This window comes from Oncorhynchus masou, chromosome 33, assembly GCF_036934945.1.
Source record: "Oncorhynchus masou masou isolate Uvic2021 chromosome 33, UVic_Omas_1.1, whole genome shotgun sequence".
In the NCBI taxonomy this organism is placed as follows: domain Eukaryota; kingdom Metazoa; phylum Chordata; class Actinopteri; order Salmoniformes; family Salmonidae; genus Oncorhynchus; species Oncorhynchus masou.
In genome coordinates, this window is record NC_088244.1 from 2,721,444 (window position 1) to 2,746,208 (window position 24,765).

General features: G+C 46.0%; 1 protein-coding gene across 1 annotated transcript in view; it reads left to right on the forward strand.

Annotated features, from left to right (window-relative positions):
• The first annotated feature begins 1,742 nt into the window (after positions 1-1,742).
• The window catches only part of LOC135527682 (uncharacterized), a 26,161-nt gene continuing 3,138 nt past the window's right edge, over positions 1,743-24,765 (forward strand). Inside the window, exon 1 of the mRNA XM_064956175.1 lies at positions 1,743-1,899. Within this exon, the coding sequence (XP_064812247.1) occupies positions 1,798-1,899 (102 nt within the window). The 5' untranslated portion in view covers positions 1,743-1,797. The remainder of the gene's footprint in view (positions 1,900-24,765) is intronic.

A 24,765-nucleotide genomic window follows, 5' to 3' on the forward strand; every position in this document is an offset into this window, starting at 1 on the left:
CTCCATCTCTTTCTCTATTTTTAGCTATAGCACATTTGGTGTAATGTATGTAATTGTCCCTTCATTATAAAATCTGAATAATCACGTTGTGGTTATTTGCTGTTTGTATGCAGTGTGCAGTTGGATATTATAGTGACACATGGTGGCAGTAGAGGCTCAGTTGAGTTTTATCATCATCTCCACAGAATCATCAACCATCACAGAACCTTTACAGAACCATCGCAGAACCTTTACAGAACATCACAGAACCTTTACATATCATCACAGAACCTTTACATAACATCACAGAACCTTTACAGAACAATCACAGAACCTTTACATAACATCACAGAACCTTTACATAACATCACAGAACGTTTACAGAACATCACAGAACCTTTACAGAGCCATCACAGAACCTTTACATAACATCACATAACCTTTACAGAACATCACAGAACCTTTACAGAACCATCACAGAACCTTTACAGAACATCACAGAACCTTTACATAACATCCCAGAACCTTTACAGAACCTTTACAGAACATCACAGAACCTTTACAGAACCATCACAGAACCTTTACAGAACATCACAGAACCTTTACAGAACCATCACAGAACCTTTACATAACATCACAGAACGTTTACATAACATCACAGAACCTTTACAGAACCATAACATAACCTTTACAGAACCTTTACAGAACCATACCATAACCTTTACAGAACCATCATAGATCCTTTACAGAACCTTTACAGAACCTTTACAGAACCATCACAGAACCTTTACATAACATCACAGAACCTTTACAGAACCATCACATAACCTTTACAGAACCATCACAGAACCTTTACATAACATCACAGAACCTTTACATAACATCACAGAACCTTTACAGAACCATAACATAACCTTTACAGAACCATCATAGATCCTTTACAGAACCATAACAGAACCTTTACAGAACCATAACAGAACCTTTGCAGAACACCCAGAACCTTTACAGAACCATAACATAACCTTTACAGAACACCACAGAACCTTTACAGAACCATACCATAACCTTTACAGAACCATAACAGACCCTTTACAGAACCATAACATAACCTTTACAGAACCATAACAGAACCTTTACAGAACACCACAGAACCTTTACAGAACCATAACATAACCTTTACAGAAGCATGAGAGAACCTTTACAGAACACCACAGAACCTTTACAGAACCATAACATAACCTTTACAGAACCATAACAGAACCTTTACAGAAGCATGAGAGAAGTGCCTGTCTCGTTTGTGGTTTAACATGTGGTTGTTAGTTTCACAAAGGCCTGGCGTCAAAACCGTAATATAGCTTTCACGCACGCCTAAACCGTACATTTCCTCATCATTTATACGATGTCATGCACTCCCCAATCTGCTGTATGTCTCCTTGTACACATATTAGATTGCCTCGTGGTTGTCTAGATGATGATTCTACGTAATTATTTCACTGCCTGCTGTGGAACAGCATTGTCATGGTGTTTCCATCCTACTCAAATAGGGCATCCAGCATCTGTGTTTCTTCAGACACTCATTTATTATATTCCTCACGTATTCTTCACCATCTCTGTGCTCTCATTACCCCTCTCTCCTGTTCTCTCCTCCCCCCGCCCTCTCTTTCTCATGTCCCTTCCCTTCTCTCTGGATGCTAAGCTCCTCCCCCCACCCTCTCTTTCTCGTGTCCTCCCTCCCTCCTGTGTTCATCTCTCCAGCTCTCAGGGTGACAGTCAGTGTTGGTTTTCTCCTCGTTGGGGCAGCCTCATCTCTCCTGAAGGATGTCGGGCCCTCTGACTAACAGCTGCAGCTTTAGCTCTGCGCTCTTCCTGCTGTCTCTCTCCGTGGTCCTCCTCCTCCCGCCGCTGCGGCTGGACGCTAAGGTAAGAAAAGAGAGATGGACTCACAGAGACAGTCCGAGACACGCTAGCATCACCTCAGCTCATAATCACATCACATAAATCTATTAGATTCTATTGGAATCAGCGATCACCCTTGACACATATATTTATGTATTGTTGGGTTCACAGGAGGCTGGTGGCACCTGAATTGAAAAGGACGGGCTCGTGGTAATGGCTGGAGCGGAATTAGTGGAATGGTATCAAATACATTAAAAAAACATGGTTTTCATGTGTTTGATACCGTTCCATTCGCTCCGTTCCGGACGTTATTATGAGCCGTCCTCCCTTCACCAGCCTCCTGTGGCTGGGTTATGTTGTTTGAATGCGCTGTTGATCCCTGGAGGCATGTTTTTCTCCGTTCGTTGTGTGTCAGGGATGATGAGTCATCAATAGGCTAACTGATTATTCCGTAGTTGCCATGGTGCCGTGAGTAATCCTTGACGCAGAGCTCTGTAAATATTGCAGACATTGCTACATGTTTTTAACTTTTAAGTGTTTTGTTGTTGCATTTTTTGAGTATTCTTTTGCTAACCTACTTTTTTTTTTGTTAATAACCCCTTACGGGTGATGGTGAAGAAGAAAAAACAGTCAGGCTTATCCATTCCCCCAGTTTGTTTATCCATTCCCCCAGTTTGTTTATCCGTTCCCCCAGTTTGTTTATCCGTTCCCCCAGTTTGTTTATCCGTTCCCCCAGTTTGTTTATCCACTCCCCCAGTTTGTTTATCCATTCCCCCAGTTTGTTTATCCGTTCCCCCAGTTTGTTTATCCGTTCCCCCAGTTTGTTTATCCGTTCCCCCAGTTTGTTTATCCATTCCCCCAGTTTGTTTATCCGTTCCCCTAGTTTGTTTATCCGTTCCCCTAGTTTGTTTATCCGTTCCCCCAGTTTGTTTATCCGTTCCCCCAGTTTGTTTATCCATTCCCCCAGTTTGTTTATCCACTCCCCCAGTTTGTTTATCCATTCCCCCAGTTTGTTTATCCGTTCCCCCAGTTTGTTTATCCGTTCCCCCAGTTTGTTTATCCGTTCCCCCAGTTTGTTTATCCATTCCCCCAGTTTGTTTATCCATTCCCCCAGTTTGTTTATCCGTTCCCCCAGTTTGTTTATCCGTTCCCCCAGTTTGTTTATCCGTTCCCCCAGTTTGTTTATCCGTTCCCCCAGTTTGTTTATCCGTTCCCTCAGTTTGTTTATCCGTTCCCCTAGTTTGTTTATCCGTTCCCCTAGTTTGTTTATCCGTTCCCCCAGTTTGTTTATCCGTTCCCCCAGTTTGTTTATCCGTTCCCCCAGTTTGTTTATCCGTTCCCCCAGTTTGTTTATCCGTTCCCCCAGTTTGTTTATCCGTTCCCCCAGTTTGTTTATCCGTTCCCCCAGTTTGTTTATCCGATCCCTCTGATTTTTGATTGGTTCCCTCTTCTCCTTATCTAGGCTACCATTACAGACCCACTTGACCAATAACATTGCAGCCTAAATGTAATTATATTTAGTTAATGAAATGCTTAAAATTGTGATTATTACTGGCAATTCTATAATTTCTAGTTGAACGTATTGTCATCGCAAAATTTTATTTCTTTGTTATGAACATAGAGCCAGAACCACTTTAAACCATCTATCTGTGCCTGGTTGACTACGTCACGCAAGATGTTCATCACACAAGATGTTCATCACACAAGATGTTCATCACGCAAGATGTTCATCACGCAAGATGTTCATCACGCAAGATGTTCATCACGCAAGATGTTCATCACGCAAGATGTTCATCACGCAAGATGTTCATCACGCAAGATGTTCATCACGCAAGATGTTCATCACGCAAGATGTTCATCACGCAAGATGATCATCACGCAAGATGTTCACCTGCCTAACGCAGGGATGAGAGTGCGTCATTGCTCATTAACGCCGAAGCCTCTTGGAAATGATGCACAGGAAATGTAGATGCCTTTAGTTTCTGCCTCCAGTGAGGGACGTGCACCATTCTAAATAAGAGAAACACGTCCAGGTTTTACTGGACATGGGCCTGTCTTTATGGGGGTAAAACACTGCATGGGTGGTGGGGGATGAGAGGCGCACAAAACAGACAACTATTTATGTTTTCCAAGTGGCATGAATCCGAGTTGGCACAAAATGTGACCTATTTGGCTTGCATCGTAAACATGCATCATTCAGTTACTAGTTAGGATCCTGGCTTTTCAGGTTATTGACATCACATTGCCTTATTGAGGGTCTTGCACACTTGTTAACTACATCATCATGTAGATTCTAGAAGACCATCTCCCACCAACTAAATCATCATGTAGATTCTAGAAGACCATCTCCCACCAACTACATCATCATGTAGATTCTAGAAGACCATCTCCCACCAACTACATCATCATGTAGATTCTAGAAGACCATCTCCCACCAACTACATCATCATGTAGATTCTAGAAGACCATCTCCCACCAACTACATCATCATGTAGATTCTAGAAGACCATCTCCCACCAACTACATCATCATGTAGATTCTAGAAGACCATCTCCCACCAACTACATCATCATGTAGATTCTAGAACACCATCTCCCACCAACTACATCATCATGTAGATTCTAGAAGACCATCTCCCACCAACTACATCATCATGTAGATTCTAGAAGACCATCTCCCACCAACTACATCATCATGTAGATTCTAGAACACCATCTCCCACCAACTACATCATCATGTAGATTCTAGAAGACCATCTCCCACCAACTACATCATCATGTAGATTCTAGAAGACCATCTCCCACCAACTACATCATCATGTAGATTCTAGAAGACCATCTCCCACCAACTACATCATCATGTAGATTCTAGAACACCATCTCCCACCAACTACATCATCATGTAGATTCTAGAAGACCATCTCCCACCAACTACATCATCATGTAGATTCTAGAAGACCATCTCCCACCAACTACATCATCATGTAGATTCTAGAAGACCATCTCCCACCAACTACATCATCATGTAGATTCTAGAAGACCATCTCCCACCAACTACATCATCATGTAGATTCTAGAAGACCATCTCCCACCAACTACATCATCATGTAGATTCTAGAAGACCATCTCCCACCAACTACATCATCATGTAGATTCTAGAAGACCATCTCCCACCAACTACATCATCATGTAGATTCTAGAAGACCATCTCCCACCAACTACATCATCATGTAGATTCTAGAAGACCATCTCCCACCAACTACATCATCATGTAGATTCTAGAAGACCATCTCCCACCAACTACATCATCATGTAGATTCTAGAAGACCATCTCCCACCAACTACATCATCATGTAGATTCTAGAACACCATCACTCACCAACTACATCATCATGTAGATTCTAGAACACCATCTCCCACCAACTACATCATCATGTAGATTCTAGAAGACCATCTCCCACCAACTACATCATCATGTAGATTCTAGAAGACCATCTCCCACCAACTACATCATCATGTAGATTCTAGAAGACCATCTCCCACCAACTACATCATCATGTAGATTCTAGAAGACCATCTCCCACCAACTACATCATCATGTAGATTCTAGAAGACCATCTCCCACCAACTACATCATCATGTAGATTCTAGAAGACCATCTCCCACCAACTACATCATCATGTAGATTCTAGAACACCATCTCCCACCAACTACATCATCATGTAGATTCTAGAAGACCATCACTCACCAACTACATCATCATGTAGATTCTAGAAGACCATCTCCCACCAACTACATCATCATGTAGATTCTAGAAGACCATCTCCCACCAACTACATCATCATGTAGATTCTAGAAGACCATCTCCCACCAACTACATCATCATGTAGATTCTAGAAGACCATCTCCCACCAACTACATCATCATGTAGATTCTAGAACACCATCTCCCACCAACTACATCATCATGTAGATTCTAGAACACCATCTCCCACCAACTACATCATCATGTAGATTCTAGAACACCATCTCCCACCAACTACATCATCATGTAGATTCTAGAAGACCATCTCCCACCAACTACATCATCATGTAGATTCTAGAAGACCATCTCCCACCAACTACATCATCATGTAGATTCTAGAAGACCATCTCCCACCAACTACATCATCATGTAGATTCTAGAAGACCATCTACCACCAACTACATCATCATGTAGATTCTAGAAGACCATCTACCACCAACTACATCATCATGTAGATTCTAGAACACCATCTCCCACCAACTACATCATCATGTAGATTCTAGAACACCATCTCCCACCAACTACATCATCATGTAGATTCTAGAACACCATCTCCCACCAACTACATCATCATGTAGATTCTAGAACACCATCTCCCACCAACTACATCATCATGTAGATTCTAGAACACCATCTCCCACCAACTACATCATCATGTAGATTCTAGAACACCATCACTCACCAACTACATCATCATGTAGATTCTAGAAGACCATCTCCCACCAACTACATCATCATGTAGATTCTAGAAGACCATCTCCCGTCAACTACATCATCTGCGGCAGGTAGCCTAGCGGTTTAGAGCGTTTGAGCCAGTAGCCAAAAGGTCACCAGTTTGAATCCCTGAACCCGCAAGGTGGAAAAATCTGCTGTTCTTCTCTTCAGCAATGCAGTTAAACCCCAAACAACTGCTCCCCAGATGCTGCTGATTAAGGCAGCATATTATGAAAGATGCTTTGTTTCCATAAACAAATGTAGTTCTCTATATAGTTAGCTAGGTAACGTTAGCTACGCTACCCCAGCTTGGTAATACGTGGTTCAACAGAATCAATAGATGGTGCAGCACACAATCTAATTAGCAGAACCTACTGCTGCTGGGAAGAGGAGCTAGCTGCTATGGCAACAGGCTTCTGAGGGCGCAGGCTTTGTCCATCACTGTAAAATACAACACACACACACACACTCACACACACACACACACACACACACACACTCACACACGCATTCTCTCTGGCTCTCTGTCTCTCTCTCTGGCGCTCTCTCTCTGTCGCTCTCTCTCCCTCTCTCTCTCTCTCTCTCTCTCTTTCTGTCTCTCCATTCCTCTCTCTCTCTTTGGCTCTCCATCCCTCTCTCTCTTTTTGGCTCTCCATCCCTCTCTCTCTCTCTGGCTCTCTGTCTCTCCCTTTCTCTCTCTGGCTCTCTCTCTCTGTCTAGCTCTCTGTCCCTCGCTCTCTCTCTCTGGCTCTCTGTCTCTCCCTTTCTCTCTCTGGCTCTCTCTCTCTGTCTAGCTCTCTGTCCCTCGCTCTCTCTCTCTGGCTCTCCATCCCTCTCTCTCTCTGGCTCTCTGTCTCTCCCTTTCTCTCTCTGGCTCTCTCTCTGTCTGGCTCTCTGTCCCTCTCTCTCTCTGGCTCTCTGTCTCTCCCTTTCTCTCTCTGGCTCTCTCTCCCTTTCTCTCTCTGGCTCTCTGTCTCTCTCTCTCCCTCTCTCTGGCTCTCTCTCTGGCTTTGTGTGCCTCTCTCTCACAATTCAATTAAATTTATTGGCATGGGAAACATATGTTAACATTGCCAAAGCAAGTGAAGTAGATAAGGTGAAATAAACAATTAAAATGAACAATGGTGTTTGTTCTTCACTGGTTGCGCTTGTCTTGTGGCAACAGGTCCCAAATCTTGCTGCGGTGATGGCACACTGTGGAATTTCACACAGTAGATATGGGAGTTTATCAAAATTGGGTTTCTTTTGGAATTCTTTGTGGATCTGTGTAATCTGAGGGAAATATGTGCCTCTAATATGGTCATACATTTGGCGGGAGGTTAGGAAGTGCAGCTCAGTTTCCACCTCATTTTGTGGGCAGTGTGCACATAGCCTGTCTTCTCTTGAGAGCCAGGTCTGCCTACGATGGCCTTTCTCAATAGCAAGGCTATGCTCACTGAGTCAAAGCTTTCCTTAAGTTTGGGTCAGTCACAGTGGTCAGGTATTCTGTAATTATCTTTTTGTTTTCTCATGATTTGGTTGGGTCTAATTGTGCTGCTGTCCATGGGCTCTGTGGGGTGTGTTTGAATTTGTGAACAGAGCCCCAGGACCAGCATGCTTAGGGGACTCTTCTCCAGGTTCATCTCTCTGTGGGTGATGGCTTTGTTATGGAAGGTTTGGGAATCACTTCCCTTTAGGTGGTTGTTGAAGTTAACGGCTCTTTTGTGGATTTTGATAATTAGCGGTTATCGGCCTAATTTAGCTCTGCATACATTATTTGATGTTTTAAATTCTACATGGAGGATATTTTAGAAGCATTCTGCATGCAGAGTCTAAATTTGGTGTTTGTTCCATTTTGTGAATTCTTGGTTGGTGAACAGACCACAGGCCTCACAACCATAAAGGGCAATGGGTTCTAAACTGATTAAAGTATTTAAAAAAAATGTTGACCCCCTTTTCTCCCCAATTTCGTGGTATCCAATTGTTAGTAGATACTATCTTGTCTCATCGCTACAACTCCAACACGGGCTCAGGAGAGACGAAGGTCGAAAGCCATGTGTCCCCCAAAGCACAACCCTACCAAGCCGCACTGCTTCTTAACACAGCATCCAACCCGGAAGCCAGCCGCACCAATGTGTCGGAAGAAACACTGTGCACCTGGCGACCTGGTTAGCGTGCACTGCATCGGCCTGCCACAGGAGTCGCTATTGCGCAATGAGACAAGGATATCCCTACCGGCCAAACCCTCCCTAACCTGGACGACGCTAGGCCGAAGTCTCTGCCGTGTTCCCTAGACCACTGCGCCACCTGTGAGGCCCTCTCATTCAAGTATTTTTAGCCATATTCTAATTGGTATTGTTCTATTTTGGGTTAAACTTGGAACATTGTTATACTCAGCAGTATAGTATCTGAGGGGTGATAGAGACTGGTTTTTACATCAGAAGGTAATGCTTATCTATAGGAGCCAGATGGCTTTGGAATGTGTTGGTTGGACGAGAGGAAATCACAGGGTTGCCAGAGGGGATTTTTTATTTTATTTATTTCACCTTTATTTAACCAGGTAGGCAAGTTGAGAACAAGTTCTCATTTACAATTGCGACCTGGCCAAAATAAAGCAAAGATACGGGTGGAGGTCGTTGGATTAGGCATCAAGGGAGTTGAGGTCAGATCCCCCTTAAGGGAGAAACAATGATTTATTACCCCATCACTTCCTCTTCCTGTCGAACCATAAAAAATGTAAAAAATTGGAGTATATATACTTGTGGTGGTGGAAACATGTTTTTGTCTGAATGCAGTTGTATTGACCCTCTTGGAAGAAATAAACTGGGCTAAGCTTTCATAATGTCCGTTGAGAATTACAACCAGTATGTCGAATTTTATGTTCCTTTTTGATGGCATAGAATGCTCGTCCTGCCTTGTTCACAGCTTTGTGGAAGTTACCTGTGGTGCTGATGTTTAGGCCAAGGTATGTATAGTTGTCTGTGTGTTTTGTGTGTTTTACTGTCAGGGCCCAGGTCTGGCAGAATCTGTGCAGAAGATCTAGTTTCTGCTGTAGGCCCACCTTGGTTGGTAACAGAAGCACCAGATCATCAGCAAACAGTAGACATTTGACTTCAGATTCTAGTAAGGTGAGGCCAGGTGCTGCAGACTGTTCTAGTGCCCTCGCCAATTCGTTGATATATATGTTGAAGAGGTTGGGGCTTAAGCTGCATCCCTGTCTCACCCCACGGTCCTGTGGGAAGAAATGTGTTTTTTTTCAATTATAACTGCAGATTTGTTGTTTGTGTACATGTATTTCATATGTTTTTCCCTCAACACCACTTTCCATCAATTTGATTAGCAATTTATATAGCAGGCCCTCATGCCAAATTAAGTCAAACGTTTTTTTGAAATCAACAAAGCATGAGAAGACTTTGCCTTTGTTTTGGTTTGTTTGTTTGTCAATTAGGGTGTGCAGGGTGAATACATGATCTGTCATACGATAATTTGGTAAAAAGCCAATTTGACATTTGCTCAGTACATTGTTTTCACTAAGGATGTACGAGTCTGTTGTTAATGATAATGTAGAGGACTTTCCCAAGGTTACTGTTGACGCATATCCCACGGTAGTTATTGGGGTCAAATGTGTCACCCCTTTTGTGGATTGAGGTGATCAGTCCTTGGTTCCAAATGTTGGGGAAGATGCCAGAGCTAAGGATGATGTTAAAGAGTATAGAGTAGCCAATTGGAATTTGTGGTCTGTATATTTTTTCATTTCATTGAGGATACCATCAACACCACAGGCCTTTTGGGTTGGAGGGTTTTTATTTTGTCCTGTAGTTTGTTCAAGAAAATTGGAGAATCCAGTGGGTTCTGGTCATCTTTAGTAGTTGATTCTAACATTTGTATTTGATCATGTATATGTTTTTGCTGTTTGTTCTTTGTTATAGAGCCACAAAGATTGGAGAAGTGGTTTACCCAAACATCTTCATTTTGGATAGATAATTCTTTGTGTTGTTTGTTTAGTGTTTTCCAATTTTCTCAGAAGTGGTTAGTGTCTATGGATTCTTCAATTACATTCAGCTGATTTCTGACATGCTGTTCCTTCTTTTTCCATAGTGTATTTCTGTATTGTTTTAGTGATTCACCATAGTGAAGGCGTAGACTCAGGTTTTCTGGGTCTCTATGTTTTTGGTTGGACAGGTTTCTCAATTTCTTAATTTCTTTCTCAGGTTTTTGCATTCTTCATTAAACCATTTGTGATGGTTGTTCATTTTCTTTGATTTTCTGTTTGACATTTTTAGATTTGATAGGGTAGGTGAGAGGTCAAATATACTGTTAAGATTTTCTACTGCCAAGTTTATACCTTCACTATTACAGTGGAACATTTTGTCCAGGATGTTGTCTGAAAGGGATTGAATGTGTTGTTGACTAATTGCTTTCTGGTAGATTTCTACACTACTTTCCTTCAGTCTAAAGCATTTCTTAATGATACTCAGTTCCTTTGGCTTTGATGCCTCATGATTGAGTATTGCTCTGTTCAAGTAGACTGTGATTTTGCTGTGGTCTGATAGGGGTGTCAGTGGGCTGACTGTGAACGCTCTGAGAGACTCTGGGTTCAGGTCAGTGATAAAGTAGTCTACAGTACTACTGCCAAGAGATGAGCTATAGGTGTACCTACCATAGGAGTCCCCTCAAAGCTTACCATTGACTATGTACATACCCAGTGTGCGACAGAGCTGCAGGATTTGTGAACAATTTTTGTTGGTTATGTTGTCATAGTTGTGCCTAGGGGGGGCTTATGGGGGAGGGAATGCTGTCACCTCCAGGCAGGTGTTTGTCCCCCCTGTGTGCTGAGGGTGTCAGGTTCTTGTCTGGTTCTGGCATTTAGGTCGCCACAGACTAGTACATGTCCCTGGGCCTGGAAATGATTGATTTCCCCCTCTAGTGCGGAGAAGCTGTCTTCATTAAAATATGGGGATTCTAGTGGGGGTATATATGTAGCACACAGGAGGACATTCTTCTCTGTTAAGATCATTTCCTTTGGAATTTCTAGCCACTTTTAACCACTTTTGAATTTCTAGCCAAATGTAAGATGTTCCTGTTTTGATTTATTTAATGGAGGGAGTTAGATCTGCTCTATATCAAATTAGCATACCACCTGAGTCCCTTCCTTGTTTCACACCTGGTAGTTTGGTGGGTGGGACTACCAGCTCTCTGTAACCTAGAGGACAACCAGTGGGTCCGTCTCCTCTATACCAGGTTTCTTGTAGGATGACAATGTCTGTATTTCCGATTTATTTGATGAAGTCCAGGTTCCTTCTCTTCAATCACAGTAAGTGTGAGCAGAGCCTGCTGAGCATCTGGTACATGCCATCGGCTTGGGCGAGTGTGAGAGTGGGGGTTGGGACTGTTTGCCCGCTCACTACCTGGGCGTATATGTGTGGCTTCCATGTTGAGGCCCTCTTTGCGGGGGTGGGGTGCATGGGGTGGGCAGGAGTGGCATAGGTCTGATCTGAGGGGGCCTAAATGGGGTGCGGGCATGGTTGACGTGGGGGGGTGTTGATTGGTTGGGGTGGGGGTGTGGATGTGTCTGTGTGTGCTGTGGTCTGGATGTAATTCCTCTTGGCGTGGGTCCTCTATGTGTAGGTCCAGGGCGGGGTCCTGCAGGTCTGGGAGGGTGTCTCGCTGGTCTGGGTAAAGTAGAAGAAGCCTTTTCAATCACTCCCTTCAGTGCTGTGGCCACTCTTTCCTGTTGTGCCCTCAGGTCGTTTGTGTCTGTGTGTATTATTTTGTGACTGGGTGACCCTAGTTGGTCCTCAGACAGAAGGTCTAGGGCGCTATGGGTGTTACCAGAGTTTAGACACACTGTGTTTCTTGTGTATATTTCCCGTTTGAGTCCATAAGGAGTGTCTGTGTCTTGTGTATGTCCCCTGTGGGGGGGTTGTTCTTGTCTATCAGGGTGGCTGACAGGGGGGGGGGGCTCAGAGGGGGTGAGATCCCCTGGGCTTGGGGTTCATAATATGTCTGTCCCGCTGTGATATCGACGTGGTCAGGGTCTGGGGTGGGCTGTTCTGCGGGCTTCTCTGCGGGGGTGGCCACCTCTCTAATGGGTTGTTCTCTGTCACACGCCATCCCCATTACCTTCTCCTCCAGCAGTCTGATCATCTCCTCTAGTGCTCGGTTCTTCTCCTACTCCAGCTCTTTCTCTTGTAGATGTTGTCTCACTACCAGAGTGCAGATATATCTCTCTCCACCTCTAGCTCTCCGGGTCTGGTTAAGGGGGTGTTGTTGTGCTGGACTGTTGTCTGGGTCTGTGCTGCCTGGAGAGTAATCACCCGCTGTTCCAGCTCCACCTGCCTTACCTCCAGCTGGTTGAATTTATCCTTCATTTCAATGAGGGTAGTACTCTGTGCTGGGAGGTTGACTTTACATTTACATTACATTTAAGTCATTTAGCAGACGCTCTTATCCAGAGCGACTTACAAATTGGTGAATTCACCTTCTGACATCCAGTGGAACAGCCACTTTACAATAGTGCATCTAAATCATTAAGGGGGGGTGAGAAGGATTACTTATCCTATCCTAGGTATTCCTTGAAGAGGTGGGGTTTCAGGTGTCTCCGGAAGGTGGTGATTGACTCCGCTGTCCTGGCTTCGTGAGGGAGTTTGTTCCACCATTGGGGGGCCAGAGCAGCGAACAGTTTTGACTGGGCTGAGCGGGAACTGTACTTCCTCAGTGGTAGGGAGGCGAGCAGGCCAGAGGTGGATGAACGCAGTGCCCTTGCTTGGGTGTAGGGCCTGATCAGAGCCTGGAGGTACTGCGGTGCCGTTCCCCTCACAGCTCCGTAGGCAAGCACCATGGTCTTGTAGCGGATGCGAGCTTCAACTGGAAGCCAGTGGAGAGAGCGGAGGAGCGGGGTGACGTGAGAGAACTTGGGAAGGTTGAACACCAGACGGGCTGCGGCGTTCTGGATGAGTTGTAGGGGTTTAATGGCACAGGCAGGGAGCCCAGCCAACAGCGAGTTGCAGTAATCCAGACGGGAGATGACAAGTGCCTGGATTAGGACCTGCGCCGCTTCCTGTGTGAGGCAGGGTCGTACTCTGCGGATGTTGTAGAGCATGAACCTACAGGAACGGGCCACCGCCATGATGTTGGTTGAGAACGACAGGGTGTTGTCCAGGATCACGCCAAGGTTCTTAGCGCTCTGGGAGGAGGACACAATGGAGTTGTCAACCGTGATGGCGAGATCATGGAACGGGCAGTCCTTCCCCGGGAGGAAGAGCAGCTCCGTCTTGCCGAGGTTCAGCTTGAGGTGGTGATCCGTCATCCACACTGATATGTCTGCCAGACATGCAGAGATGCGATTCGCCACCTGGTCATCAGAAGGGGGAAAGGAGAAGATTAATTGTGTGTCGTCTGCATAGCAATGATAGGAGAGACCATGTAAGGTTATGACAGAGCCAAGTGACTTGGTGTATAGCCAGAATAGGAGAGGGCCTAGAACAGAGCCCTGGGGGACACCAGTGGTGAGGGCGCGTGGCGAGGAGACAGATTCTCGCCACGCCACCTGGTAGGAGCGACCTGTCAGGTAGGACGCAATCCAAGCGTGGGCCGCGCCGGAGATGCCCAACTCGGAGAGGGTGGAGAGGAGGATCTGATGGTTCACAGTATCGAAGGCAGCCGATAGGTCTAGAAGGATGAGAGCAGAGGAGAGAGAGTTAGCTTTAGCAGTGCGGAGCGCCTCCGTGATACAGAGAAGAGCAGTCTCAGTTGAATGACTAGTCTTGAAACCTGACTGATTTGGATCAAGAAGGTCATTCTGAGAGAGATAGCGGGAGAGCTGGCCAAGGACGGCACGTTCAAGAGTTTTAGAGAGAAAAGAAAGAAGGGATACTGGTCTGTAGTTGTTGACATCGGAGGGATCGAGTGTAGGTTTTTTCAGAAGGGGTGCAACTCTCGCTCTCTTGAAGACGGAAGGGACGTAGCCAGCGGTCAGGGATGAGTTGATGAGCGAGGTGAGGTAAGGGAGAAGGTCTCCGGAAATGGTCTGGAGAAGAGAGGAGGGATAGGGTCAAGCGGGCAGGTCGTTGGGCGGCCGGCCGTCACAAGAAGCGAGATTTCATCTGGAGAGAGAGGGAGAAAGAGGTCAGAGCACAGGGTAGGGCAGTGTGAGCAGAACCAGCGGTGTCGTTTGACTTAGCAAACGAGGATCGGATGTCGTCGACCTTCTTTTCAAAATGGTTGACGAAGTCATCTGCAGAGAGGGAGGGGGGGGGAGGGGGAGGAGGATTCAGGAGGGAGGAGAAGGTGGCAAAGAGCTTCCTAGGGTTAGAGGCAGATGCTTGGAATTTAGAGTGGTAGAAAGTGGCTTTAGCAGCAGAGACAGAGGAGGAAAATGTAGAGAGGAGGGAGTGAAAGGATGCCAGGTCCGCAGGGAGGCGAGTTCTCCTCCATTTCCGCTCGGCTGCCCGGAGCTCTGTTCTGTGAGCTCGCAATGAGTCGTCGAGCCACGGAGCGGGAGGGGAGGACCGAGCCGGCCTGGAGGATAGGGGACATAGAGAGTCAAAGGATGCAGAAAGGGAGGAGAGGAGGGTTGAGGAGGCAGAATCAGGAGATAGGTTGGAGAAGGTATGAGCAGAGGGAAGAGATGATAGGATGGAAGAGGAGAGAGTAGCGGGGGAGAGAGAGCGAAGGTTGGGACGGCGCGATACCATCCGAGTAGGGGCAGTGTGGGAAGTGTTGGATGAGAGCGAGAGGGAAAAGGATACAAGGTAGTGGTCGGAGACTTGGAGGGGAGTTGCAATGAGGTTAGTGGAAGAACAGCATCTAGTAAAGATGAGGTCGAGCGTATTGCCTGCCTTGTGAGTAGGGGGAAGGTGAGAGGGTGAGGTCAAAAGAGGAGAGGAGTGGAAAGAAGGAGGCAGAGAGGAATGAGTCAAAGGTAGACGTGGGGAGGTTAAAGTCGCCCAGGACTGTGAGAGGTGAGCCGTCCTCAGGAAAGGAGCTTATCAAGGCATCAAGCTCATTGATGAACTCTCCGAGGAACCTGGAGGGCGATAAATGATAAGGATGTTAAGCTTGAAAGGGCTGGTAACTGTGACAGCATGGAATTCAAAGGAGGCGATAGACAGATGGGTAAGGGGAGAGAGAGAGAATGACCACTTGGGAGAGATGAGGATCCCGGTGCCACCACCCCGCTGACCAGAAGCTCTCGGGGTGTGCGAGAACACGTGGGCGGACGAAGAGAGAGCAGTAGGAGTAGCAGTGTTATCTGTGGTGATCCATGTTTCCGTCAGTGCCAAGAAGTCGAGGGACTGGAGGGAGGCATAGGCTGAGATGAACTCTGCCTTGTTGGCCGCAGATCGGCAGTTCCAGAGGCTACCGGAGACCTGGAACTCCACGTGGGTCGTGCGCGCTGGGACCACCAGATTAGGGTGGCCGCGGCCACGCGGTGTGGAGCGTTTGTATGGTCTGTGCAGAGAGGAGAGAACAGGGATAGATAGACACATAGTTGACAGGCTACAGAAGAGGCTACGCTAATGCAAAGGAGATTGGAATGACAAGTGGACATACGTCTCGAATGTTCAGAAAGTTGAGCTTACGTAGCAAGAATCTTATTGACTAAAATGATTGAAATGATACAGTACTGCTGGAGTAGGCTAGCTGGTAGTGGCTGCGATGTTGACACTACACTAATCAAGTCGTTCCGTCGAGTGTAATAGTTTCTACAGTGCTGCTATTCGGGGGCTAGCTGGCTAGCTAGCAGGTTGATTGCGTTACGTTACCTTAAAAGAACGACAATAGCTGGCTAGCTAACCTAGAAAATCGCTCTAGGCTGCACAATTGTCTTAGATACAAAGACGGCTATGTAGCTAGCTAGCTACGATCAAACAAATCAAACCGTTGTACTGTACTAGTTTCTACAGTGCTGCTATTCGGGGGCTAGCTGGCTAGCTACGTTAAAAGAACGACAATAGCTGGCCAGCCAACCTAGAAAATCGCTCTAGACTACACAATTGTCTTAGATACAAAGACGGCTATGTAGCTGGCTAGCTACGATCAAACAAATCAAACCGTTGTACTGTAATGAAGTGAAATGAAAATGTGATACTACCTGTGGAGCGACGCGGAATGTTGACCGGGTAGTTGAAGTTCAATTCGGTAGAGGTTGGCTAGCTGTTGGCTAGCTAGCTAGCAGCATCTCCTACGTTAAGGACGACAAATAGCTGGCTAGCTAACCTCGGTAAATTAAGATAATCACTCTAAGTCTACACACTCTAAACTACACAATTATCTTGGATACGAAGACAGCGAAGACAACTATGTAGCTAGCTGACACTACGCTAATCGAGTCGTTCAGTTGAGTGTAATAGTTTCTACAGTGCTGGTGGACAGTGGATGTTAGCTAGCTGCTTAGCTAGCTGCTGGGCAGATACGTTAGGACGACGAAATACGATAATTATGCAATTATCTTTGATACAAGGACGGCTATGTAGCTAGCTAAGAAGAAATTGCTAAGATTAGACAAATCAAACCGTTGTACTATAATGAAATGTAATGAAAAGTTATACTACCTGCGGACCGAAGTGTAGATGCGACCGCTCGCTCCAACCCGGAACCGGACTTTCCGCTGGGGGTGGCTCGTCTGTGGGGTTATAAAATGAAGAGGTCTGGTCTGACCCGCTCAGGGTGGGGGGTTATCTTTCTCAAGGGAGAGCTTCTCCTGCTGGGTTAATTCTTTGATAAGGTGAAAGTCCAGCTGAAACTGTTTGGGGTTACCCTGTACCATTACTGTTCCGGACTTATAGAGGTTTATATTACCTGACTCCGAGTCCTCGTTATCAAGTATCCTGAGTTGCCACCCCTCGGTAACACCCCACCTCTTAACAGAGGGGTAGTGTGCTAATATAGCACTGTGCCGTGCCAGGGGATGGTTTGTGTGGAAGATAGAGGTTGCTGATGTTCCCATTTTTATAATAGTCAGCAAAAAGTGTCTCTTGATTTCGCATAATGAGCTTTATTTTGTGATCTTTTTGTGTGTTATCGTTCTGTACATGCACAGGGTACTGTATTTTAATGACCTCTGAACAGCAGGAGGCAGCTTCTAAGGCCTCTCCATTTGGTTGTAGTAGACAGTGTGACTCTCCTACCATTGTTGGGCTAAAGGGCTTTGACATTCTTACCTGACACGTCAGTGCTAATTGAAGCTGTATCAAGCTTTAGCAGCCTGAATTTAGCACCATAATAACGTAGTGAAATGTATTTTTCTTCTTGGCTTTTGGAGATAAAATATAGCTTCAGACTGAACATTACTCACTCAGTTCCAGGTTGGACGGTGTTTTCAGGTTTCTGATGTTTTCCAGAGTGTTTCCTGTATAGTGTTGGAATAATGATCTTTGGTAATTGTAAGCCTTCCAGGTGATTCCGTAATTCTGGCCAAAATCAGGTTATAGATTTGGAGTTTTGATTTGGAGTGAAGGTTATGTTGTAGACGGTAGCATCTTGTAAATGTTCTTGACAAAAAAAATCTAATTTTATCTAACTCGAAATCTATCTTTTTTAAGAACATACTGAAAAATGAGATCATCTGCTCATGGCCTCCTCTCTATCTCTTTCTGTCTCTCTGGCTCTCTCTCTCTCTCTTTCTCACTGGCTCCATGTCATCCCCCTCTTGGGTCCATGTCTCTCTCTCCAACTCTCTGGCTCCATGTCTCTCTCTCCAACTCTCTGGCTCCATGTCTCTCTCTCCAACTCTCTGGCTCCATGTCTCTCTCTCCAACTCTCTGGGTCCATGTCTCTCTCTCCAACTCTGGCTCCTTGTCTCTCTCTCCAACTCTCTGGCTCCATGTCTCTCTCTCCAACTCTCTGGCTCCATGTCTCTCTCTCCAACTCTCTGGGTCCATGTCTCTCTCTCCAACTCTGGCTCCTTGTCTCTCTCTCCAACTCTCTGGCTCCATGTCTCTCTCTCCAACTCTCTGGCTCCATGTCTCTCTCTCCAACTCTCTGGCTCCATGTCTCTCTCTCCAACTCTCTGGCTCCATGTCTCTCTCTCCAACTCTCTGGCTCCATGTCTCTCTCTCCAACTCTCTCTCTCTGGCTCTCTGTCCCTCTCTCTCTCTCTCTCTCTCTCTCTGGCTCTCTGTCCCTCTCTCTCTCTCTCTCTCTCTCTCTCTCTCTCTCTCTGTGTCCCTCTCTCTGTCCCTCTCTCTCTGGCTCTCTGTCTCTGGCTCTCTGGCTCTCTGTCCCTCTCTCTCTCTGGCTCTCTGTCCCTCTCTCTCTCTCTTTCTCTGGCTCTCTGTCCCTCTCTCTCTCTCTTTCTCTGGCTCTCTGTCCCTCTCTCTCTGGCTCTCTGTCCCTCTCTCTCTCTCTTTCTCTGGCTCTCTGTCCCTCTCTCTCTCTCTTTCTCTGGCTCTCTGTCCCTCTCTCTCTGGCTCTCTGGCCCTCTCTCTCTCTCTCTCTCTGGCTCTCTGTCCCTCTCTCTCTCTAGTCTGCCTTTATTAACCGTTTCTACACATTTGGCAGTGAAACTGTTCATCTTAGACTAGCGTGTTCCATTCAAATATGTGTAGATGTGTAGATGTCTTCAAAGATGTGTAGATGTCTTTACAGATGTGTAGATGTGTAGATGTCTTTAAAGATGTGTAGATGTGTAGATGTCTTTAAAGATGTGTAGATGTGTAGATGTCTTTACAGATGTGTAGATGTCTTTAAAGTTGTGTAGATGTGTAGATGTCTTTACAGATGTGTAGATGTCTTCAAAGATGTGTAGATGTGTAGATGTCTTTACAGATGTGTAGATGTCTTTAAAATAATATATTATGTGGCGAAAAGACAAGTGGGGGACATTTTTCATGAATTTGAGTCACCCAAGAGATTGATTGGCTAGTAGCTGGGGACATTTTGAAGGAGGGTGAAATATGAAGGAGATGCTATTGGAAGGGAAGTCTTGCTGTATAAGATGTAACAAGAACAGCCCGTAGTGCAGCATGATGTAGATAATAATAATAATATGTTTTATTTGTAATGTGTATTTTTGTGCAACAAGAATAAAACATCAAATCACTTAAAAACACATAGTACGGTACGTAAAGACACGACTAGAGACAAATCAGATGAGACATATATACAGTGTTAGGATTATAATGGATAGAGAGAAGTCAGTACAGTGTTAGGATTATAATGGATAGAGAGAAGTCAGTACAGTGTTAGGATTATAATGGATAGAGAGAAGTCAGTACAGTGTTAGGATAATACTGGATAGAGAGAAGTCAGTACAGTGTTAGGATTATAATGGTTTTAGAGAGGTCAGTACAGTGTTAGGATTATAATGGTTTTAGAGAGGTCAGTACAGTGTTAGGCTTGTACTCAACAAGCCCCTCGAAACAGGTAGGTCTCATACCTGGTTTTAAAACTAGCAATGCTATAGGCAGCTCTGACATAAAGGGCCAGGGTATTCCAAAGGCAAGGGGCAGCAGAGACACTGTCCACCCATGGTGAAAAGCCTGATGTTGGGGACCATCAGGATGCCCGAGGTCGGAGGAGCGTAGGAAGCGGACGGGGTAGTGGGGCTGGAGGAGCTGTGAGAAGTATGAGGGTGCAGTCATGTAGGGCCTTCAGGGTGAGCACACACCCTGGGTAGGACGCTAGTCTATCACAGGTCCTTAGCCCCTCTCCATCCATCACAGTCTGAAGGACCATCAGAGGGGAAGTGTTCCAGTCTGAAGGACCATCAGAAGGGAAGTGTTCCAGTCTGAAGGATCGTCAGAAGGGAAGTGTTCCAGTCTGAAGGACCATCAGAAGGGAAGTGTTCCAGTCTGAAGGACCATCAGAAGGGAAGTGTTCCAGTCTGAAGGACCATCAGAAGGGAAGTGTTCCAGTCTGAAGGACCATCAGAAGGGAAGTGTTCCAGTCTGAAGGACCATCAGAAGGGAAGTGTTCCAGTCTGAAGGACCATTCAAGACCATCAGGGAAGTGTTCCAGTCTGAAGGACCATCAAGACCATCAGGGAAGTGTTCCAGTCTGAAGGACCATCAGAAGGGAAGTGTTCCAGTCTGAAGGACCATCAGAAGGGAAGTGTTCCAGTCTGAAGGACCATCAGAAGGGAAGTGTTCCAGTCTGAAGGACCATCAGAAGGGAAATGTTCCAGTCTGAAGGACCATCAGAAGGAAGTGTTCCAGTCTGAAGGACCATCAGAAGGGAAGTGTTCCAGTCTGAAGGACCATCAGAAGGAAGTGTTCCAGTCTGAAGGACCATCAGAAGGGAAGTGTTCCAGTCTGAAGGACCATCAGAAGGGAAGTGTTCCAGTCTGAAGGACCGTCAGAAGGGAAGTGTTCCAGTCTGAAGGACCATCAGAAGGGAAGTGTTCCAGTCTGAAGGACCATCAGAAGGGAAGTGTTCCAGTCTGAAGGACCATCAGAAGGGAAGTGTTCCAGTCTGAAGGACCATCAGAAGGGAAGTGTTCCAGTCTGAAGGACCATCAGAAGGGAAGTGTTCCAGTCTGAAGGACCATCAGAAGGGAAGTGTTCCAGTCTGAAGGACCATCAGAAGGGAAGTGTTCCAGTCTGAAGGACCATCAGAAGGGAAGTGTTCCAGTCTGAAGGACCATCAGAAGGGAAGTGTTCCAGTCTGAAGGACCATCAGAAGGGAAGTGTTCCAGTCTGAAGGACCATCAGAAGGGAAGTGTTCCAGTCTGAAGGACTGTCAGAATGGAAATGTTCTGGTCTCAAAGACCATCTCAGCCCACTCTCTCTGCTCTCATATCAACATCTTGCTAATTGTGTTTTGCATAACATCGACAAAAGGAGTTGGACCTACACCACAAACAGATCTTGGACCAGGTTAATATGAACAACATTCAGAACAAATAGAAGTTGTGCAGTATGAAGGGTCATCAGAATACGAGGTAATTGATGTGTACATTTAGGTAGGGGTAGAGTGACTAGGCAACAGGATAGATAAGAGACGGTAGCAGCAGCGTATGTGATGAGGCAAAAGACTTGGTACAAAGTGGGTTCAGTGAAGATACAGGAGTCCGGGTAGCTCTTTGGCTAACTATTTAGCAGTCTTATGGCTTGTGGGGTTGAAGCTGTTTAGGGTCCTCTTGGTTCCAGTTTTAGTGCATCGATACCGCTAGCCATGCAGTAGCAGAGAGAAACAGTCAATGACTTGGGTGGCTGGAGTATTTGAACATGTTTAAGGCCTTCCTCTGATGCCTGCTATAGGGGTCCAGGGAGGGATGGCAGGGAGCTTGGCCCCGGTGATGTCTTTGCCTACCACCATCGAAAACGTAATGATGGTGTTGGAGTTGTACGCGGCCACGCGGTCGTGGGTAAATAGGAAGTACAGGATGGGACTGAGCACGAACCCCTGAGGGGCTCCCGTGTTGAGGGTTAGCGGGTTAGCGTGGCAGATGTGTTGTTGCCTACCCTCACCACCTGGGGGGCGGCCCGTCAGGAAGTCCAGGATCTAGATGCAGAGGGAGGAGTTTAGTCCCAGGGTCCTTAGCTTGGTGATGAGTTTCATGGGCACTATGATGCTGAACGCTGGGTTGTAGTCTATGAACAACATTCTCACATATGTCATCTGTAGATCAGTTGGGGAGGTATGTGAATTGGAGTGGGTCCAGGGGTTTTGGGATGATGTTGACGTGAACCACGACAAGCCTTTAAAAGCATTTCATGGCTACAGATGTGAATGGTACAGGGCGGTACAGGGCGATAGTCATTTAGACAGGTTACCTTGTCGTTTATGGGTACAGGGACTATGATGGACTCCTAGGTATTACAGACTGGATCAGGGAGAGGTTCAAATTGTCAGTGAAGAAACTTACCAGCGGGTCAGCGCATGTTCTAAGTATGCATCCGGGTAATTCATCTGGCCCCGCGACCTGTTAAGCTTTTTAAAGGTGTTACTCACAGCTACGGAAAGCGAGATCACACGGTCGTCCTGAACAGCTGGTGTTCTCATGGTTCATTGTAGTTTGCCTTTGCCGAGCAAAGAAGGCATTGAACTTTTCTGGTAGGCTTACGTCACTGGACAGTTTGCGTCTGGGTTTCCCTTTGTAATCTGTGATGCCACATCCGACGAGCGTCAGAGCCAGTGTGGTACGATTCGATCTCAGTCCTGTATTGACGATTTGCCTGTTTTAATGGCTCATTGGATGTCGTAGCGGGATTTATTATAAGCGTCTGGATTATAGTGTCCCTTCTCCTTGAAAGGGGCCGCTCTAGCCTTTACCTCAGTGTGGTTGTACGGTCACTGTGGAGACAACGTCGACGATGCACTTATTAATGAAGCCAGTGATTGATGTGGTGAACTCCTCAGTTGTTATCAGATGAATCACGGAACATATTCCAGTCTGTGTGAAACAGTCCTGTAGCTTAGCAACCGATTCATCGGACCACTTCTGCATTAAGCGCGTCATTGGTACTTCCTGTTTGACTTTTTGCATGTAAGCAGGATTCAGGAGGATATAGTTATGGTCAGATTTGCCAAATGGAGGGCGAGGGAGAGTCTTGTATGTGTTTCTGGTCTTGTAGTAAAAGTAAAAAATTATGGTATTATGGATTTCAGTTTTCCTGCATTAAAATCACCGGCCACGGGTAGAGCCGCCTCTGGATGAGCGTTTTCCTGTTTGCTAATGGCCAAATACGGCTATAATAGTGTATAATAGTATAATAGTGAAGACATCAACACTATGAAATGACACATATGGAATCATGTAGTAACCAAAAAAAAGTGTTAAACAAATCAAAATATGTTTTATATTTGAGCTTCTTCAAAGTAGACACCCTTTGCCTTGATGACGGCTCTTGGCATTCTCTCAACCAGATTCATCCCTTCGCCTTAACAAAACACACAAAAAAACTTCAGCGCCATCAAAACTCACAGACTCAGACCTCACAATGCAGCAGCAGCAGCACTGTGAGTCACAACACTAACGCCATCACAGTCGTATTTCTGGCAACACTATCTGACTCATTCAGTACATTCAGACCCCAGGGCCCTGGCTGGATGAAACACACCGAACCAATCTGGTCATACCTTTTAACCACCTAGCTGGTCAATCAAACTACGTCTTCTCCCAGCCAGGCAATCAAACTACGTCTTCTCCCAGCCAACCAATCAAACTACGTCTTCTCCCAGCCAGGCAATCAAACTACGTCTTCTCCCAGCCAACCAATCAAACTACGTCTTCTCCCAGCCAGGCAATCAAACTACGTCTTCTCCCAGCCAACCAATCAAACTACGTCTTCTCCCAGCCAACCAATCAAACTACGTCTTCTCCCAGCCAACCAATCAAACCACGTCAAACCTTTATTCATTATTAACCACCGAGCTAGCCAATCAAATCTCCTCGGAGTCATAGGTAACCATAGGTAACCATAGGTAACCATAGGTTGAATCCATAACCACTGAGCAACGTAGTGGATGTTATTAACGTTATACAGCACTTTCCATCAGGTCTCAGAAGACCGCTTTACATTTTATAGGGGTGACTCACCTCAATCCTAACAAATCTCTACTAATAAATAATTCAATTAAAATCTATACTAGTGGAGCCACCGTCATAGATCATACCACCTGCTTTTACAACCAACAGAAGTAGCAGCATTTTAAACACTTTTAAGAAGAAATACCGTGATTATTTGTCTACAGAAGAACATTCTGTGCGAGATCAAGGATGATGGGTAAGGTTTTATAAATCCCAGGAGAACGTTCTGGCTGGAGCCCTAGTGCTGTAGTCAGCAGATGCTGAGTTATGAAAACAGTCCTGGCTGGCAGTTTCTCCTAAGGAAGAGAGGAGAGGATGATAGATAGAGGTTGGGAGGTGGGGACTTTTGAGACCCCGATCCAGCCTCACCCGTGTGTGTGTGTGTGAATAAGGGCACACGGTTTGTTGAGCAGCACTGACCCCACACTCCTCTGACTCACTCTACAAATGAAAGGATGTGTGTGGGAGAAGTGAGGATTGTACAGGAGGAGAGGAGGAGGGGACAGGACAGGCAATAAGAGGAGAGAAGGAGGGGTGGAGGAGAGGAGGAGAGGACAGGACAGGCAATAAGAGGAGAGAAGGAGGGGTGGAGGAGAGGAGGAGAGGACAGGACAGGCAATAAGAGGAGAGAAGGAGGGGTGGAGGAGAGGAGGGGGGGAAAGGAGGGTAAAGAAGGAGGAGGGGTGGAAGAGAGATGAGGACGGGAGGAGATGAGGAGATGATGAGAGGAGGGTAAAGGAGGGGGAGGAGGAGCGGAGGAGAGCAAAGGAGGGTAAAGAAGGAGGAGGGGAGGAAGAGAGGAGATGAGGGTAAAGAAGGAGGAGGGGAGGAAGAGAGGAGATGAGGGTAAAGAAGGAGGAGGGGAGGAAGAGAGGAGATGAGGGTAAAGGAGGAGGAGGGGTGGAAGAGAGGAGATGA